The 21,549-nt window shown below is 46.4% G+C and overlaps 1 protein-coding gene across 2 annotated transcripts in view; it reads left to right on the top strand.

Annotated features, from left to right (window-relative positions):
- Positions 1 to 21,549, top strand: part of MRPL18 (mitochondrial ribosomal protein L18) — a 76,662-nt gene that overhangs the window by 46,668 nt on the left and 8,445 nt on the right. For both annotated transcript variants that reach the window (XM_085651883.1, XM_085651881.1), the window contains exon 2: positions 4,521 to 4,707. In XM_085651883.1, coding sequence (XP_085508009.1) covers positions 4,521 to 4,707 — 187 coding nt within the window. The remainder of the gene's footprint in view (positions 1 to 4,520; positions 4,708 to 21,549) is intronic.

The raw sequence follows: 21,549 nt of genomic DNA, 5'->3' as shown, positions 1-21,549 counted from the left end.
CAGTGTGGGTTTAACGTGCTGAAATGTTTGCTACCAAACTTCTCCAGTTTCAGTAAAGCCATTATGGAGTTGTGGAGTTGTGGAGTTTTGTAATGACCAACTCGCAGACCATATACTCTTACTGGCTTTACTGCACTTACAATGTCTTAAGAATGGACTTCGACACCGTAGGGGTACAGGGTTCATGCCACTGTACCCTCACCTGTGGGCTAGTGCACCCTTCTAGAGTGGTGACATACATAGGCCCCAGGCAGTGGATAGCCGGCTTGACACACAGGAATATGTGAAAACAGAAGGTATGCAGTTCCTAACGTAAAAGCAAGGTGTGACAGAATAACAAGAGGGTAACACGGTGATGACACGGAACTGTGGTGAGAAGCAGGAGTAGAGGTTACTCCTTATTTGGAAAAGAAGACCCTCACACACCCAACAAGCGGGTGTCTTGCTTCATCACCGGGTCTTTGCTCCTTATCGGGCCGGCGGGTGCAATGCCCGATCAGGCACCTAATAGGGCCTTCCTAGCGGAGATCTTTTATTCCAACGCCGGTGAGTGATGTGTGTGTGGGGTTGAAAAAACAATATTAAGACATAGGTGAGTGTAGGTGCAAATGGGGTTGAAGTGAACCGATTAAAACAGGGGTAGGTGATCCACTAAATAATTTTAATACAGTGTGGTCACCATCCTGGTTAAAAAATATACAGTCTGCACATGTGACACCAATAGTTAAGTGAGTGTATGTGCTGACGTGATCAATAGGTCAACATGTTTCTTGCCTTTGTATATAATAAATGGCAATTCATCAGGACCAGGGAATTATTGCGGCTACCTATACCTCTTTGGTGGTGCCCAATGTCTATAAGAGACTAAGTAGTGAGCACGCATACAGCACCCTTTTTTAGGCTTTTTTAGGGTGCTGTATGCGTGCTCACTACTTAGTCTCTTATAGACATTGGGCACCACCAAAGAGGTGTAGGTAGCCGCAATAATTCCCTGGTCCTGATGAATTGCCATTTATTATATATTATATTTATTATATATATATTTATTATATATATTATATTTATTTCCAGGTACTCTTTCTAGAACAATTGTTTTAAAAAAAAAGGTGGGACCAAGACAACTTACTTTGCCCCAGTTCCAAGTCCTACTTGATGAGAAAGGTTGTTCCCTGTAGAATATTACCATCTGACCAGGACTGGTGCCTGTTGGTAGTCAGTCTCCTGGAGTTGAGGGAACATCACCCGAACTCTGCACAGCAATTGTCGTTTTTGTCAAAGATGCAATTTTTTTAGAGGTTTTTGTTGCTTTTTTTGGCTTCCTCAGTTCTTGATTTACCTTGTACATGGTTCTGCAGATTGCTTTTAACATCAATATTTTGGCCTGTCGTGATGATTTATCATAAAATGTTTGACGTTTGGTTTGATTCACAATGTTCATGTGCAAGCTGCTTAGCTGATACCGCCCTTATTTCAGTGGCAGGAAATTCCATGAGGTTAGATGTAGTCTGAATCTTTATAGAACTGTTTTGTTGGCTGTCCCTTTCACGCTCAGTACTCGCATGCAGTTTCTGCTCCATTTTTAAATTCCATCACATTTTCTTTCAATAATCAGCCTTTTCCCGTTTTCACAATAGGGTGAATTCTATACACCATTACATATAGGCTAGATTAGATGAGGACGTCCATCATCGAGTAGAACTAAAATGCTAAGAAAAGAGGGGACTACCGTTTCAACTTGGGTACCACAGAGCAGGGAAGTTGTGTGATACCGCAACAGCCATACTAGGGTGGTGCCACATTTCTTGGTTTTGGGAATGTATAGAAGAAAGCTTCCCCTCTGAAACCTTTAGAAATAATATTTTTTGCTAGAATGTTTTTGTTATAAAGAGTCTTAATAGTACCTTAATGTTTATGCTAAGAGTGAGATACGCCTAATAATACGAATAATTGCGGTTTCCTATACTGTTCCTCTAGGAGCCAGCCAAAAGTCCCGTTGAAAGTGTGAGGAGCGAGGAGTTAGTGGAAGTTCTCAGAGCCGCCAGAAGGTGGCACAATAGCGTTAGTTTTGGTGTACTTTAGATTTTGCTTTAATCGAAAGGCTCAGACTAAAGTATTGAGATGAAAGTTTTGGTGCAGATTTTTTTTTTTAATATAAAGAGCATCTGTTTTTTGCTTCGAGATTAAAAAATCTGTCGGGTTAATATGAGAATAGAGGTTATGAAGAGTTGAACAAACGCTAAGAATTGCTTTATAGCACAGTACAAAATGAAGACATGAGATGGAGGTCTACAGGTAAGGGTGGAATGTGTTTTGATTTTGGAAAGAGTGCTCAAAATTGGCTTGAGAAAAACAGCAAAACATTGTTGGTGGTTTCTAAATGGTGAAAACCCTTGAAGAAATCTAATGCAAGGTTTTTTTTGTTGCTAAAAAGGCTTTGCCATGTAAACAGTAACAAGGGATGCAGGTTTGAGTCCTCAAGTCTTCTATTTAAGTATGTTTACCAAGAAAGTGTGAAAAGGAAGCGAGATGGGAGAAGCGGAGAACTATGCTGGAACGAACACATGCAATTGTTAGAAGTTGGATTGATTTGTTTAAAAAAAATATATATATACAATCACATAGTAGTGGCCTTATGTCTCAACATTGGTCACACCACGGGAACAAAGGGGGGGGGGGGGGAGGGGAAGAAACACATGAATGGAATGACATTATTAACTTTTCACCCTGACCCCAAACTAAATGAAACGGGACCCTACTACATCGCCTAAGAGCTGTCTCCGTAATCATTAAGTGAATGTGTGATCTAGTCCAAGTATGGACCTGGTGGAAATAACGGTGTCAGGGGCCTACTGCACAGGGTCACCTAGGGCACAACCAACTTCAGACCTATATGCTCAATCCATCCCCAAATAACAACTCTATCAGGAATCCGAGTCCAGAGCTTTAAAGCCCTCCAGTAGCATATCTCATTCCAAGGAAAAGGATGATTTACGCAGTCCCTTGTACTCTTCCTGACCAATGGCCATTCTCGCTGCAAGACCCCAACAATGGTCCTCTACTCGCCAATCCGCTAGTTTAGGGGACAGTGGGGACTTCCAGTGTATAGTGAGAGTCACTTTGCCAGTAGTAATGTCAAGTTCATGACCAGTATACCCACTTTAGAACATCTGGTCTTATGGGAAGCCTCAAAATACAATTTTCAATAGTGTCCCACCTGGTCAGCCTCTTAACTTAGTGTTCGTTGTATCCCCGCCCAGTAGTCTGATAACTGCGGACAGCCCCAACTCATTTGAATCAGGTTTGCCCTCTCCATCCGATAATGGGGACACCTCGAGGATGCAGTAGGGTATTGTAGGGTATTTGATTGATTTTGTGTGGCATCAAGTATGCTCTGTGTAGTATAGCGTATAGAATAAACTTGAATCTTGAGTTGTGGGTCACTTTTTTTTAGGTATTTGAGCATGTGCGCCCATTATTTGTCTGAAAAAGCGCTCGCCAAGTCTGCCTCCCATCTACTCGCAGGGATGTAAGTGGGATCATAAGTTGTTCCTTGTGTCCCTTGTATAGCATTGTACTAAGTCCTGCCAATGCCTCATTGTATGCAGCGCTTGGAGGAGTTTGTGACCCAGGGTTTCACTGCCGTCCATCGCCCAGTATTTGCAAATAGAACGAAGAATACTATCGTGTAAGAAATAAGGAGTCTGGGCGATTGAATAAAATCCTCGTGTATCATGAGGGAGCGGTAGGAGTTGGATTGATGAGTATGAATAAATATCAAGACATTTGTAGCCTTTCTCTTGACTTTGCAGGAAGTGAGTGACTGGATTAGGAACACATTGACAGTTTGGAAAAGGAGATATGGATCCTGATTTGAAGTTGGATAGAGCATAAAACCCTTTGCGTTTTGGAGGAGGTGTTGAGACAGGGAGGGAAGTATACCAGGAGAATTTATTCTACTTTGGCTTAGATATAGTGGAGGAAATTTGTCTATTCGTTTCTCCCGTAGGTTTAGCACTTCCTACTGAAATTTGAGGATTTACAATTCCCACCCAACATGTAAATTGGGTGCTCAAGTGTCATCATTTGTCAGTATGACTGACTGTTTGTGTCTTTTACACCTTTATCCTGCCAGTTTTACTGGATCGCACTCTTCAAAGAGCTTTATGGCAATGCGTTTCTATTATGCTCATGTGTTTTTGACAATAGTTGCTCTATCACTCAGCAATATTGATACAGAATTCTCATCTTGTCTACAAAAAAAATCTTCTTTTATTTAGTTTTGTGCCAGAATTTTGGTGTTTGCAGTTATTTCTTTGCCTTAGCCTCTCAATTTTCTCTACACCTCTCTGTCTGTTTAACCAATTTTGTTCTGTCATTCCTTCCTTCCCCTTTCTGCATCTTTTTCCTTCCATAATTTCCACTAATATTCTCCATCACGTCATCTAATCTTTTTCTCATAGTCTCCTGCCCGCCTTCTCTTTTCAGAGTCCCTTATTCTTTTCTCTTTTTTGCCCTTTCAGAGTACCGTTGTCTTTCTGTCCGGGTTGCAACACAGTCTTCTCCAGATGGCGAACCAGACACAAATGAAAATGAGCTGGTTAGTCCACATTTCAATAACCGTAATCCACGAAACCTGGAGCGGATGGCACTGGCGATGAAGGAGCGGGGCTGGGAGACTTCGTGGCCGACACGACAGTATTGGCACAGGTGAGCAATTGTCCTACTTAAACGCCAATTTGGTACATTTCAGGCAGGTTGTGAAAGCACCTGCTCTGTATATTGGTAGGTATTTGTGTTGTATCCTAGGTAGTTCTTGAACAGGTAGATGTTTATAGCAGTGTCAATATAAAGATAGCTCGAGTGCACGAGAAGGAAAAACCACTATTTCCCATTGCTTTTCTTAAAATATAGGTATGGTTGTGTGGCAGGCTCAACCCCCCCGAGCACAGACTTTTAATTAATTTTAAAAAATCCAGATGAAGAGGATAGGAAAGCGTTTGCATGACTGATCGGTTATAAACACAATCGGGATCAAGTGGTTTATTTTACAAATAAAATGGAGCATATTAAGAGCTGCTTGTCTGATATTGACAGAAGATCAGAGAGTTATTCCTTTTGACCTACGACCCGTTTTCCCATGGATCGATAACTGGGAAACTGAAAGCCGCTTCAGCAAGCTGAAAGTATTTCAGTTGGAACCTTGTCTCCAAAAGTAAATTCGGATTGGGAGAAAGAGCTAGGCGTATGCATCTAACGTAGCAATTGGAAGAGTAACCTTCAGAGGTTTCCAGATATCTGTGCTTTCCTTGACACTGCTTTTGTTTAGTAATAAAAATACTTAAACTGCAACCAACACTCTTTGCCATGCTGGAGGTTTTAATCTGAAAAGGCATCACCTGCACACATCATACAGCTTTTCTATTGCCCAGCAGCTCGAGAATGAAGCTCTTTATAGATTTATTTGACACTATGGCAAAATAGATCTATTCAAGAACTGTTGATCTTGTTTAACAATGTTTCTTGGATAGTTTCTGTTGAGTGCGAGTGGTTAATCCGAGCTTTAATGGTTTCCAGATCCATCCTTCTGAAAATTTTTTAATCCATGGTCAAATTTCTCATTGAAAAGTAGATAATGTTGGCCTTTTTTGATGTCTACATTAATACCAACGTTATTGGTTAGTTGAGGAGCAGGAACTGTTTTCCTGCTTCAGGAATTGCTGTCGTTTTTTTGGCACCATAGCAAGACACCTCACCTCAGGCGGAATGTAGCAGAGCTGAGCACAAGGCAGAACGCTGTGGTCAAGAGTGTTAATACCACAGGCCGAGAGAAGAAAGGGGAGTGCAAGTGTGCAAGCTACTTCAGCTGCCATGCAAACCGCTTCCACATGAAACTGAGACTCCCCATCGCACACGCATAGTGTGCTGACACCCTCCAACAGCAACACACTCCACTCATGTTGAGAGCTGCCTGGCCCAGCATGCATAGAGAGGGATACTGGGTTTGCCCCCTTTAGCGATTGGCTCGTAGGCATTTTGTATCAGCCCACAAGACTGCTGTTTGCTGCTTGGAATTTGAGTTACTGTATTTTGCTGCATTACTTCTGCAGACAAGCGTCCCCGCTTTTCATCCTCATCTGCTGCCCTGCCTAGGAACTTGTGCTGGTGCTACTCCTCTGGGTGCTGTTACTGGAGCTGCTTTTTAGAGCACCAGGCAGTTCCCTGTGCTGCTGAGCTGCGCTTTTCTATACTGTGCTCTGTGTCCTGCATCACCACTGCTTCTAAACTGATGGTATTATCCATTGAGTATTTTAAGTATAGTATTCTAGGATAGCCAACATGTTTAGAAGTAAAACAGCAGCCATTTTGGAATAGCAAATCAGTGATAGTGTGAACTGTGCCATACTAAGATTGCTTCCTATGTGATGTTTACTGAGTAGCCAGCATGGAAAGGTTTTGTGTTTGCTTTGTTCGCTCTAAATTGGCAGGGTATGCGCAGACGTGGGTCCCTTGCTCACTTTGCCACTGGATTCAAGCTAGCCTGGCTGATGAGGGGTGTTTCCCCGAAACCTGTCCCAGGATGCTTTTTTCCGGTCCAGGGAAGACATGGCTTGGCAGTTCGGGCTGGACTGTTCCCATGAGACACAGGGTCAAGACTGATTTGCATATAGCTATGTCTGAACTGGGGTGGCGAAGTGAGCTTAAGAACAATGATGGATTCAACCCAGATCTGTGACTGGGGTTGAGTGTTTGTAAAGTTTCAGCACTCCGTCCATCATCTCCTTGTGTTTGCATTGTTGCATCCTCCCCAGCCTGGAGGCCCGCCAATGACTACGCCACACAACAAGCTTAGTATTTCACATCTTCATTCCATATTCTAAACCAGCCTTCATTGCATTCTGCTCTAACACTTATGTCACAGCTCTATGGAGTCCATCAGGAGCGAAAATGGTCCGTCATTGTTAGCTCACAAGACACTACAGGTACTGTGCGCCCTGTCTCGTTCTGTTGTTTCAAGATTACCAGCACGTTACTTCTAAACTCAGTGTCTAATGCAATATCTCATCCTGCCCCATCCTTCATTAGCACAATGCTCCCCCCTGCCCACACAGCCCACATTCTGGCCCAGCCTGAGACTCATCTAGCTGATATGGACTATGGATTGATTCTATGTTTTGCCAGTGGGGTCAGAATATGCTTTCTACCTTCTACTTCTGAAGCTAATGGGCTGCTGATCAAGTCTCTGGAACACAAAAACTGCCGGTGGAAGGGGACACAGGGGTTAAGTCAGTGGTTTAAGTGTGGGAAAAAGAATTGCTGGTACTCACCAAATTGTGAGGGGCGGGGTTTAGATTGTGGCTAAGAGGGGAGCTTTTAATGAAATCCAGTTTTTTTTTTGGTGTGCTTCAGCAGGCTGGTGATCTTTGAATGTGGTAACGGGCCCTATCCAAACTATGTTCAGTCCGATCTCCCTCTAGAAATCCTTTAAAAAAACATAGGGCCAATCAGCACATGAAACATTACAATGTTTTAATAAATCTGAAGAGAATGTGTTGGTTTTGAAAGAGAACCTATGGAATATTCCAGTACTTCTTTTACGTATCTTTCCAGTAGTGCTGCAATTTCACATGCCTCAAAACAAATCTTAAAAAACTGTGCATATTCTGCATTATTACTCCCAAAAATGCTTTAAAAAAAACCATAGGTGCTACAGGTAGTTAAGACTGTTTGGAGAAGGCTTGATCTTGAGTTGAAATCAAGCACACTCCAAACGTTCTACAAAACTGGTGTGGTGGAAATCAGGCTACAATGTGCTAGTGCTTCACTGTAGAGAAATATTTTTACCGGTTTCTGCCCTGTTTTAAGAACTATATTATTAAACCAAGCCTTGCCCTGCCAGTAGATTTTTACAAAAGGGAAGGTTACATGGCTCAAAGTTACACAATTCAAAAGTCCTATATGGACTACTATGGATTTGTGATTACTGGTTGGTCAGTAATTGCTAAATTAACCTGCTTAATCTAGAGCACACACTTTATTTACTGCTCCAGTAACAATAACCTTTCTTTTACCTTATGTTCCTTTCCCAATAATATACCAAGAAGCAGACCAATACAGGTCACAATATTTTAAGTTTATGCCTCTGTCTTCTTTATTTTTCATTTCTCAAGACAAACCACTTGTTTTCTCAAATGTGTGTTGTGCTTCTATATGCCATCCAGTTTTGATGATTGTGTTTCTTGGCACTCAACTTTGACAGAAAATAGATATTTAGCCTAGTTGGATTGTTGAGGTGAAGTTGTCCTGCATCATTCATTTTGTTAAGGGAGGATGGCAAGGCTGAAACTCAGGTCTCTTGTAGCCACAACTGACAAGCAAAACATGAGGCATTTCCTTCTTACACCAGGTGTTTTTGGTGCAGATGTACTTTAAGTCCTAAACACGTCCAATGAGAATCACAGTATATTCTGATAACTCTGCATAGAATATGTTCCTTGGTATTTTGAATTGTGCAGCATCATGTTCTTCTAGAAGGATCAGTGAGAAATATTATTTTTGTACGCCCGTCCGTGACCCGACCAGGACCCTGGATCTCCGACCTTCCACCGCTACGACTCAGCTGCCCTCCTCGCACTAAACCCCGGAAGGAACAACAACTGCCAGACGTCCACGCCGAACACCACCCACGGCAGGTTCTCCTGCTGCCAGACCTTCACCACCGCCCAAGCCGCCAACACCGCTGACGCCCTGAGTTGCATTCTCCTCAACGTACGCTCCCTGCACACATGCCGCAGAGATCTGGAACCTCCTTGACACCCTCTCACCAGACGTCTCCTCCTTTACAGAAACCTGGACCAACGCCTAAACATCGCCTTTGCGATCCCGGACAGATAAAAGATCCAGCGGAAGGACTGCCCCAACCACCCAGGAGGATGACTCGCCATCACACACAAAACCTCCCTTTGCCTCTCCACCTCAAGCAACACTTTTGCCGCCGCCGAACACCTTCACTTTCCCGTCCAGACCAGCCCTAGAAACACACTCTGCGGCACCCTCGCCTCCAGACCTCGGCACCCCATTCGCCACCACCATCGCCGACCTCATCGCACCCCGCGCCATCACCTCCATCGACTACGTAACCATTGGTGACCTGAACTTCCACCTCGACAACCCCAGCGACCCCCACCTCCACCACTCTCCTGGTCAACCTCAGCAACATCGGACTGAAACAGCTCGTCACCACGCCTATCCACAAGGCAGGACACAGCCTCCACCCCATCTTCGCAGGAGGAAACCACATCCGCTTCAGGCACACCAAGCAACCCCCATGGACGGTCCACCACTGCGTACACTTCCTCGTCAACAAAACCAAGCCGCCGAAACCACCTCCGCGAAGGAACTGGATCAAAGTCACTGAGGATCTGCTCAACTCCACCCTCAACCGCGCCACCCCTACCGCCGCTGCCATCCTCACAGCCAGAGAACTGCACAAGTGGATCCCCAACTGCGCAGACAAGCTCGCACCCCTACACAACTCCAACAGACAGCGCCCCAGGAAGGCCACCTGGTTCAACACCGAACTCCAAGAAGCCAGACGCACCTGCAGATGTCTCGAAAAGAACTGGAGAAACAGCAAAACATATGAGGACCACACCACCTACAAGAACGCCATGACGGAATACCACCAACGCATCAGAACCACCAACAGGACCTTCATTCATAACAAAATCCTTGCCAACTCCAGCAACTCTAAGGAACTCTTCAGTGTCATCCAGGAATTCACCAAGCCCCCCAGCGAAGCCACGATCATCACCTCTTCCCAGGACCTCTGCGACAAGCTTGGATGTTACTTTTGTCTGAAAATCAAGAGCCACTTCGACTTCAATGACCAGACACCAGACTCTGCAACCACTCCCTCTGCTGGCAACGCCAGCCAGCCCCCCATCTCCTCCTGGACACTGGTCACAATCGAAGAAACTGCCTCAACCATGCAAAGCATCGATTTGGGGGTCCCCACAGACCCCTGCTCACCACACATCTACCACAGAGCCATCACCGCCATCGCTCCAGAGCTACGTCTGGCCATTAACGCCACCTTCAAGACAGGTACTTTCACCGACAACTGGAAATGCGCAGATGTCAGACCCCTGCTCAAGAAGCCGTCGGCAGATCCCACGGACCTCAAAAACTACTGTCCCTTCTCCCTCCTTCCCTTCGCAGCAAAAGTCGCAGAGTAGACCGTCAACACACAACTCCCCGAGACATCTCCACCCTTGACCCCTCACAATCCGACTTCCGCAGCAGCCACAGCACGGAGACCACCCTACACGCCGCCACAGACAACATCCGCACCCTCCTCGACCAAGGACACACCGCGGCCCTGATCCTACTCGACCTCTCAGCAGCATTCAACACCGTCTTCCACTGCACACTCGCCGCCAGACTCCATGACGACGGCATACAAAGAACCGCCCTCTACTGGATCCACTTGTTCTTCACCAGCAGAACCCAAAGAATCAGACTGCCACCCTTCCTCTCCGAACCCACGGAATCCAACTGCTGAGTACCCCAGGGATCTTCGCTCAGTCCAACCCTCTCCAACATCTACATTGCCCCCCTCGCCTCCACCGTCAGACAGCACGTCCCCAGTATAGTGTCCTACGCCGATGACACCCAGCTCATTCTCTCCCTCACCAAGGACCACAACACCACCAGATTCAACTTCCAGGAAGAAATGCAGGACGTCGCATCCTGGATGAGCAACAGCTGCCTGAAGCTCAACTCGGAAAAAGACAGAAGTCCTCATCCTCGGAACCGCCCCATGAACATACAGGTCAACGCCGTTGCCTCTAGCTACATCCTCCCAAAGACCTTCAAATGGATTCCCCCTCACCCCCCCCCCGAGTCAAGGAAGACAGTCACCCATGCACTCATAACCAGCAGAGTAGACTACGGAAACGCCCTCTACACCGGGATAAACAAGTCTCTACTCCGCAAACTCCAGACAATACAGAACACCGCAGCCCGACTCGTCCTCGGCATTCCCCGACACAAACACATTACCCAACACCTACGGAACAGAAGCACTGGCTCCCCGTCGAGAAGAGTCCCCTTCAAGATACTCACCCACGCCTACAAATGCATCCACAACACCGGACCGCAATACCTCAACGAGAGAATCTCCTTCCACGCACCCGAAAGAAACCTCTGATCCGCCAACTTCGCCGAAACACCATGCATCGGAAGAGCCTTCTCCTACATCGCGGCCAAGACCTGGAACGAGCTCCCGATCGACATCAGATGTTCCCCCTCCCTGAACATCTTCAAGAAGTCACTCAAGACCTGGCTGTTGGACTGAACTGAGCTTCTTACCCCCCAGCGCCTTGAGACACTCACGGGTGAGTAGTGCGCTTACAATTCCCTGATTGATTAATTGATAGTTAATTACAATTAAGCACGTGATTAGTAATAGTTTTTAGTCATTTTTGGGGTGATATTTTCATCATAAGGCTTTTTAAATTAGGCTCATGAAGCATACTTTTAAAAGATGCATACCAACATCGAAACCTTCCCATAATAATGTAAATAATCTATCTCATCAAAACCTATATGAAATAAGTAGAGACCAGTGAGGATCAGAGCATCATTATAACAAAAGAAAGGGAAAACCTGAGCATCTGTGCTCCTAGGGCAAGGTGTTCAGCGGCGGCTCCTCCGTTATGGCGGAGGGGCATTTTCTGGAGCCAGAAAAAGAAAACATGAAAAGTAAATCACTAACATGATAATAAAATTTACGTTGAGGGGTTTTTAGAAAACAGGAAAGAATGGCGCTCAAGCAAGTAAACAAACTGGTACAATGAAACAAGATGAGAACAAATGCTTCACGGTGCAAACAGGTTAGGGGAAGACCCAATACCCCTGTGTAAGGTGTGGGCGAGAGCCCATGCCAGAACAATTATAGACAATTCCTGTGCACACGTTAATACCGGGTAAGATAATCGCAGAAAGAACAACAAAGTTCCGACATCAATGTGAAGTAAGTGTTGTTTTAATTCAGGATGAGTCCATCCAAATAAAGCGCGCCAGCCGACACGTGTTTCGTCAACAGAGATGATCTGTGACTCTTCAGGGCAAGATGTCAATGTGGCATCTAGAAAATCCAAAGTAGCAGAATGAAGTACGAATAAATAACGGTTCACAAAGGTCGGTCTGACCAAAACGAAGGCCTAGTAGAGGCGAGTAGGAGCACGGCTTGGGAGATGATTAGCGGGCACTGCAAGTGTGCATGTTGGCTGGCTGTCTTAGATGGCTTAATATGCACACTTTGTTTACTCCACACTTCACCCTGTGTTGCACAGCCAGGTGAACAGCAGGCACAGGCTCCCAGTTCCTGTGGGAGTGCAAAACCAGCCCGCTCAGGCCAATCCTGGTGCTTCTTTCATGCTCGGAAATAGAATTGGCAGCTTGAGAGCAGCATCTGGATTGGTGCAGGGAAGTCTGTAAGCCTGTGCACCAGGACAGAAGAGTAGCGAGGCGGCAGATAAGTTCTTTTACTTTTCTGTTATTGTCCGCTATGCTGCCTCACCACTTTTGCCTGAAAGCAGCCATCACTGAAGGTGTTTATTCCAGACCTAGGGTACCATAGACAAAATTTGCAGCTTCCCCACTTGATCATGTTTTGTGATCTTGGGCAAATCACTGTGAGAGCTTACATTGGGTTAAATGCCTTTATTAAGTGCTATTTAATTAAGTGAAGAAAAGGTTAATAGTGCAAAGTTACTTACTTTAACATGTATAAACTGGAATTGATACATGCTGAAAGTGGAGTTATTTTTTAAGTAAGGTAGACGGATCCCTTTTAAGGAAAGATCCACGCGTCACAATTATTGAGCTTCAAGGGAATACATCAAGATTAAGATTGTATGCTTGATTTCACTCCACAAGAAAGAAGTATCTATTGGGCATGTAGTATAAACTTTCCATTGTATGTACTTAGTTTGAAGTGAGTGTTCACCACTTACTATTTAAATTTCATCACTGCAAAAATGCTTTTACTCTGGAAAGATTTTGGGTGCAAATGTTATTCATAAGAAAACAAATCTCCCAGTTGTTTTTGGTTGATCCTTGACAGCTAATCTTCAAGCACTCTGCAGGGGTGTGGAATTAAATAAAATATCTACTTGTCCATGGAGCAGGTTGCTTCATAAATCTACTTGTCCTGTAACAAACTCCACTTGTCCCTTTGGTGCCATGTAGTGCGGCAGTAAATAATGGCAGCAATCCCATTATATAAGAGTTCTTATATAGATTCTGATTATGCCAGTGTTTGAATACTTGTAATCCCCTTATGTTGCCACGTTTCCGCAGATCTACATACTGGGGCTGAAGGTAGTGGTAAGAAATAGTTGCAGGATTAGAATGCCCTCTTGCGTCTGTGCAGACCTACTAACTTGCATGTTTTATGGGTATTCAACAACACTTTTCAAATTTTTTCCCATACTGAGAAATGTTAACAATTTACTCCTGACAATGGCAAATGTAAACCTTCTTCCAGAGTTGGGTAAAAAACGGTTGGCGAGAAAGTGAACTTGCAAACACTCAAAATTTCGCATGAGCAAATCTACACATGCAAATTTGCTCATGCTAAAATGCAGTTCACAAATATTTTCTAGGAGTACTATTTCTTGTCCTACTTCTGTAGATTCTTGAGAATTCACTTAATGCAAGGACATGCACCGTGGGTGCACTTTTGAGACTTTTTAAAAAATAATTGGTTCCCTAATTTGGTCTGGCGTTGACCATGACCTTATGTGTTTATTAAAATTCTGTCTCTCTGTATCTGCTGGCTTCACTGTGAGTGACCGCATTCTGCTCGTTCACAAGAAGCATATCGGCAAACAAAGTAGTTTTGTTCAGTGCCAGTAACTATTGTGGCAGTGTGTACTTTTTGAGACCAATAAGGTTTTACGAAAATCATGCCAAAACAATTCAATCATTGACAAAACTAAAAGGCTAACACCAATTTCAGACCTACTGACTTTGCCAATGCTTGTTTATTTTTGTTTCCTGTTAGAAATGAGGGTCTCTAGTTGGCAGAGGTAGGTACCTTTGTCCAAATAGGAACTTTCTTGCTAGTCAGCATAAGGGAGTTACACTCCTAAAATAACCCCTGCTCACCCCCTTGGTAGCTTGGCACGAGCAGTCAGGCTTATTCTAGAGGCAGTGTGTAAAGCATTTGCACATAACCAACAGTACTACAGTGTAAGCACTACAAAAGGACACCACACCAGCTTAGAAAACTATCCAATATTTGATTATACTCAAGACAAGACCAAAAACGATGAAAAATCCACAATACAGTACTTATAAAAAATCTTCAGTTATCACAATAACCTTGAAAAACAGTTCCTTGAAGTCGTTAGCTCCCTGTGGGACTATCACAGCTTTGTGAACAAATAAATCCGAACAGTTCTGGCTCTCGAAGTGGGGCTTGAGTCGGTTCGCCCTCAAAGGGTTCCTTGGAGTCTGCAAATTTACCAGATGGGTGACAACACATTTGTGCTCCACCACCTCAAACGGCCCAGTCCACTTGTCCTGTAAGGCACAAGGTTACACTGGGGCCATGACCCACACTTTTTGCCCAGGTTGAAATTGGACTGAAGTGGCATTCTGGTCATACCACTTCTTAATTTCTACCTGGCTTGCTTCTAGGTTCGCCTGAGCGAGTTTCCTGAAGCGGGCAGTTTGGTTTCTGAAGGCCAGCATGTAACTAAATACATCCTGGGGAGTTTTTCTGGGAGCTGCCTCCCAGCCTTCCTTCACCAAACTCAGAGGTCCTCTAACAGGGTGGCCATATAGGAGCTCAAAGGGACTGAACCCAAGAGACTTCTGAGGCACCTCCATGTAGGCAAATAGAAGGCATGGCTAGAGGAGGTCCCACTTACGCCTCATGGGTTCTGTTAGACCCTTAATCATGCCCTTCAAGGTCTTTTTGAATCTTTCCACCAGACTGTTACCATGTGGGTGGTAAGGAGTGGTGAACTTGTAGGTTACACCACACTCCTTCCACAGGGATGTCATATACTTGGATATGAAATTGGTCCCCCTGTCAGAAACCACCTCTCTGGGGAACCCCACGTGTGAAAAGATCCCCGTTAACGCCCGGCCTACCACTGGCGCCGTCGTTGTCCTGAGAGGGATTGCCTCCGGGTACCATGTGCCATGGTCCACCAAGACCAGGCTGTACCTGTTGCCCATGGCTGTCTTGGGATCCAGTTGTCCCACAATATCCATCCCTACACTTTCAGAGGGTGTTCCAACAACTGGAAAAGGTTGGAGAGGAGCTTTGACCTTCCTCCAAGTCTTGCCACTTGCATTGCAAGTTTGGCAAGAACTGCAATGTCCATCTGACTGCCTTCGCATTTGGGGCCAAAAGAAGTGCGTGACAAGCCTGTCAAATGTCCTGCCAAAGGCACGTCATGAGCCAGACCCAGTAGGAAGGTCCTGAAGCGCGGGGGTACCACCAGCACACGGGTTGACATAGGCTCAGCGACCTTAGGCTCACTATACAGGAGACCATTCTCCCAGTAGATCCAATGTAATCCGGACTGATCACCAGCTGCCTGGTCTGCAGCCTGCCGCCGCAGACCCTCCAGAGAAGGGCACTCTTCCTGCTGAATTCTTCCCTGGTGGGACCCCCTTCTTGCTGCCAATGGGTCAGCTCAGAGATGTCCTCCAGTTCAGCCACCTGTTCCCCTGTAGACACTGGGGCGTCCCTCTCAAAGTCAGCCTCCTCCTGGTCCGTGGGAACTTCAGGGGCCGGTTTCCCGCACCCCCTGCCCTTTCTCTTGGCATGGACCTGGGCAACTGTTTCAGCCTCCAAGTCCTTCTGATCACCCTGTCTGGCCGCCATTGACCGAGTGGACAAGCATGCCTACTCTGGCAACCCAAGTATCTCCAAGTGGACCTGAGATCAACATCCTTCCACAAGGACTGCTCCAGGTCGTGACCTAGCAGACAATCTACAGGTATGGTAGGGCTCACAACCACCCTCAAGGGACCTGAGACCCCGCCCCCACCCTCCATTCAAAGGGAACCTGCGCCACCATACACTGGCGCTCTGAGTTGTCCACAGCAACTACTTGGTGGAATGCCCCTGGGACTACCTGCTCCTCAGAGACCAGGTGACAACGGACAGAGGTCACACTGGCTCCAGTATCTCTGAGAGCCCCAACCCTTTTCCCATTGATGGTCACCCAGGTGCTGTATTTCTTAGTGTTAGGGGGCACCTGGTTTCCTGGGACCAGCTCACTATCCCCTAGTGAGACGAGGGTCATTTCTTCGGGATCCCCACCCTCCTGTGGGTACCCCTCCACCCCAAGCGCTACACTAGCCAACACCTTGGACTGGCCACCGGTGGGTGGCTGTGCCCCCTTAGGGCACTTGGGGTCCCCCTTCATGTGACCCACCTGGTCACATGCAAAACACTTGCGGGGGCAGGTCTCTGCAGCCTTTCCTGAAGTGACCAAAGCTTTCTTGTCTCCTGGGGGATGGGAACCTTTACCCTGGGTATTAGTTTGGGACCCTTTAGAGAACTCCTGTGCTTTACCCATGTCCGCCCCCACTCTTCTGCTGGGGAACCTGCCCACCTTTGGCTGAGTCTCCCCCAAAGGCTTTCTTTTGGACCTGGGTACTCACCCAGCGGTCCACCTCCATAGCAAGCTTCCTGGGGTCAGTCAGCTTACTATCAACTAGGTGCTGGCGCAGATCTGCAAAACATAGACTAGACAAGTGCTCCCATGCAATCAAATTGTAGAAACCCTCAAAATCTGTCGCATTACTGCCCTTCACTCAGCCATCCAGTGACCTGCAAAACACATCTACACATTCCAACCAAGTGTTGGCATCAGACTTCCTACTGGACCTAAACAGATCCCTGTACTTTTCATGAGTGAGACCATACTTAGTGAGAAGAGCGTCGTTCATATCAGCATAGGTGAGGTGCTGCCCCTTACACAAAGCTATCATAGTATCCCTTGCTTCTTCTGGAAAAAGAGGCCACAATCCTGCTCCCCAATTCTTCTCAGGGACCCCATTCATGTGTATCGCTCCCTCGTAACCCTGAAAATACCTTTGTATGTCATCCCGCTTCTTGAATTCCTTGCCCACATTCTTAGGGATGTGCACGATTCTGTCTGCCTGTCATGACGGGTTGTTGCCACCATCTGAGCCGGATCGACTCCTCCGACCCAGCTCCTTTATCCTGATCTCATAGTCTAACATCATCCTTTTCTCCTCCATGGCTAACTTAAACTGTTCTAGTTCTGCTGCTACTTTCCTTGCTTCCCGCCTGTCCTCCAGCTCCTCTGGGGACAAGCTCCTGTTGTCGGGGAGGCCAAGGCGTCATCGTGAAGTGAGGCGGTGCGGAGTGCAGTGCCCGCAGGTCGCGTTGCGAGCAGCGGCTCGGTGGCGGCGTCAGCAGGCGTCGGTGAGGCCAGGGTCCCGGCGGTGCCCTCTTCGGTGCCTTCAGAACACGGAGTCGACAGCGGCATCGTAGACGGCATTGGGTTGCTTTTTCTTCTGTTGCAGCACAAAACACAGTCCCCAGTGGTGAGGGCTGAAGAACTTGAAGTTTTTGCTGTTCCTGAGACTTCTTAAACAGGGGGCAAGCTCTACCTCAAGCCATTGGAGAAACTCACAAAAGTAGATTGCAGAAAGTTCAGTTCAGTTCTTTCACTGCCCAAGACAGAAGCAGCCACTGTAGGACAACACAGCAAATCACACAGCAAAGTGGTAGTTCCTCCTCACAGCTTCTCCAGCTCTTCTTCTTGGCAGTTTTCTTGATCCAAAATAGTTCTAAAGTTTAGGGGTTTGGCCCCCAATATTTATGCAAAAAGAACTATTGATGGACAGAATGCAGAACAATGTCATATATTCACCCCAGTACAGAGATCTGGGCCTAAATCCATCGTTTTTTTGCTCACCATGCCATTCCAGTTTGGACCCAGCCATATGCAAATCAGTCTTGACCCTGTGGCCCATGGGAACGGTCCAGCCCGAACTGCCAGGCCAGGTGGTGTGTTTTGCTGTTCACCCTATGTGGGAAGGGTATGCCCAGACGTGGGTCCCGTGCTCACTACGTCACTGGAGTCCAGCTATCCTGGCTGAAGAGGGGTGAAACCCCGAAACTGGTCCTAGGATGCTTGATTCCAGTCCAGGGAAGACATGGCTTGGCAGTTTTCCACACCCCTACTCTAAATGCAGCCCAAGTCTATTCAGCCCTTTCCTGACCCGCCTAGACTATTCGGAGCCACTCCTGCTCCCCAGCCCCTGTCATCCAAAACCCAGAAAGTCAATCCACAGAACCAGCAAAGGCACACTGGATGGTTAGGCAAGAAAATACCTACTTTCTAAAAGAGGTATTTTCAAACACAGAATGTAAAAATCACCTTCACTAAAAGATGCATCTTTAGATTCTGAGTCCAGGCATACTAAACTTTATTTTCCTACCTAGTTCCCAGGGCCAGTTATGTTTATAAGATGTTATAAACAAACTTCCCATTCTGTCCTATTGGGAACATAGTGAAAAACGAAATGGGCAGTAATTCACTACCAGGGCATGTCACACACTCCAGGGCATGTCCTACCTTTCACATACACTGCACCATGCCCACAGGGGTACCTTGGGCCTACCTTAGGGGTGACTGACATGTAAGAAAAGGGAAGGTTAGGGCCTGGCAAGTGGGTGCACTTGCCAAGTCGACATGGCAGTACCAGACTGCACAGCGGCTCTCAATGGCAGGCCGGAGTTACATTTACCGGCTGTTTGTGTGGGTGGCACAATCCAGTGCTGCGGCACAATCCAGTGCTGCAGCCCACTAACAGCATTTGATTTATAGACCCTGGCACACCCAGTGCACTTTACTAGGGGCTGACACATAAATTAAATAGGCCAATCATGGAAACACCAATCCATAATACATTTTACCACAGGAGCACTTTCATGTTACCACTGATCAGCAGTGAGAAATGTGTGCAGAAAAACTAAGTCAAAACCGGGTGGTCAGAAAGCAAAAACTCAGGGGAAACACGGTAAAAGATGCCAAGTCTAACATTTCCCATAATCTCTTTGAAACTGGTTACACTGATTTTTCCATTATGAATATTTTTGAGAAATACTAGCATGCATAAACACATGTTACTAAATGATGCTGCAAAGAAATGGTACCTAAAATTATACAGTAGTTTAGCAAAATGCTTTTTCCTACTTTCATTTTTACGAACATTTTATTTTGAAAGCAAAGAATCATCATCTTGCTTTCAAGCTTCTTCAAATATTTGCATCACATCAGAGAGCATTCTGGGAGCATTATACATAGCCTCATATTGCTAAACTTTGAAAACGTGTGTACACATTTTTATACTGGAACCTCTGTAGTGCAGTCAGAGCTTACAACATTTACTTAGAAATCTCACCCTAATAATAATGGCTTTCAATTAATGAACCATAAATACAAGTTTGAACAGCATTAACGTTTGAATCACTGTGGGTGTGTACATGGCTGTTTGAGTGGATGTGACTGCCTGTGTGGATCTGTAAATGGGTGCATGAGTGTCTGAGTAGGTCTTTGACTGGGTGCATGAGTGTCTGGGTCAGTCAGTCAGTAAGTGTGTGGGTCAGTGAGTGGGTACAGGAGTCTGTGAGTGTGTGTGCTTGTGAGTCTCTCAGTGGGTCTGTGTGCAGGTGCATGAGTGCTTGAAGGGATCTGAGAGTGGGTGTATGAGCGTATGAGTGGGTCTGTCAGTGGGTGCGCACTAAATAAAGGAGGGGGTCTCAGGTCCCCCCTCCTAGATCTCTTTGGAGTCCCAGGGACCACCACCTCCCCAGGACATTTATCTTATCAATGTAGGCGGGCCGTGTGAACTCCTCTCCTGGGGCATTACCATGCCCTGGGAGCACCCCCTCCCCAGGGCCAAATACATATTTAAAACTTGGAGGGGGGGCACCGCCCCCCTCCTGGACCATATACGGCCCTGGGGACCAGGGAATTATTTAAAAAGTTATACTGGAAGAGGGCTGTATGCCCCCTTCATTCCCACCCTCCCCCCATCGGGACAATTTTAGCCCCAGGGACCCCAACTTCCCGGGCATGGCCCCACCCAGGGCACCCAGTGTGCTTTGATGGGGACAGTGGGGGAGCTTGAATGTGCTTGCAGTCCCTGCTGGAGCCCGCATTGCTCCCTCACACAGGGAGCTGCTAAATATGTAGCTCTCTGCGTGCAGGAGCAATCTTGCATCTGTTTCTCTTGCCTCTGGACAGAGGGCAGAGAAAGGGATGAAAACTCCACTCCCAGCAAGCAGGAGCAGTTTGACAGCCCCTGCTTTCTGGGAGCAGAGTTACTGTTTGCTCTGGCTTGACGGGAGCTGTCCCAGCTCCCGCTAAGCGAAAGCAAACTGCTATCTTACGAGGGTGGGCACCTCAGGAGATGGGAGTCGGCACTCCGGAAGGTGGTGGTCCCCAGGGCACGGGGATTTATTCGGCTGCATCATTATTTACTTAGACCCGGGGAGGTGGTTGTCCCCGGGGCATCAAAGGGGGTCTGCGCGGCCCCCCCTAGACTATTGTTGTAAAGCCCCTGGGAGATGGTTCCCGGGGCTCAATGAGTCCAATGGAGGGTGGTCCCCCTCACAAATTTAAATGAAACCCAGTGAGGTGGTGGTCCCTGAGGCTAAAATGAGCCGTAGGAGGGGAGGGCACCTCCCTACTTTTTTTTTTTTGTTTTAAATGAAATACACTCAAGTCCCCAAGACCTGGCTCACCGAGGGATCAAGGGAAAATTCTTGCCTCGAATTTGTAAATCTATTGTGCTCTTCGCTACGAAAATGTTTTTAAAAATATATACTTTTTGGCCCTGACAGCACTTGGCCTAGGGGGTATTCCTACCCTGCCCCCTTCTCTTTTTGTTTTATGTTTTACATGGGAGGCTGAGTCCTAAGATGGCTGCCAACACTTCCTGGTTGAAGTGTTGGCAGCTAATCAGATCACTGCATGAGATCGGGAGGATTTGCGAATGGTTCGCGCCTCTAAATGTACAATTTTGGTTTTCTTTTAATATCTCAAACTACTTAATAGATTTATACCACATAACAAAAGGGTTGCTTTCGGAGCCAAGACCTACCTTTCTGCAAAATTTGGTGTAATTCCTTTCATCGGTTTGGGCTGTAGTCGTGTCTAAAATGTCTGTGGGAGTTAACATAGAAACCCCACTGTTCTTGACCAATCCCCTTTTTCTCGGTCCGGATCACTCCAAAACCTTCCATGCACAATAAGACTGACAGCTCGCTTTTTTGTATACTTTTATGAAGATTTGTCAACCACTGCCAAAGATATAGGCAAATCAAAAAACACTTTTCCTATGGAAACTAGGTCCTAACTAGAACTACCTACAGGCATGCACCAGTAGATAACTTAACACACACACGTGCGCACGCTTTTGGTGAGCGGGCTTCTTCATTGGTCTCCTCTGCTGTCAATCACCTTTTCCTTTCAC

Source organism: Triturus cristatus, chromosome 4_1 (genome assembly GCF_964204655.1).
Source record: "Triturus cristatus chromosome 4_1, aTriCri1.1, whole genome shotgun sequence".
In the NCBI taxonomy this organism is placed as follows: domain Eukaryota; kingdom Metazoa; phylum Chordata; class Amphibia; order Caudata; family Salamandridae; genus Triturus; species Triturus cristatus.
Note: the sequence above shows the minus strand (reverse complement) of the source record. Positions and strands in the feature narration are given on the sequence as shown.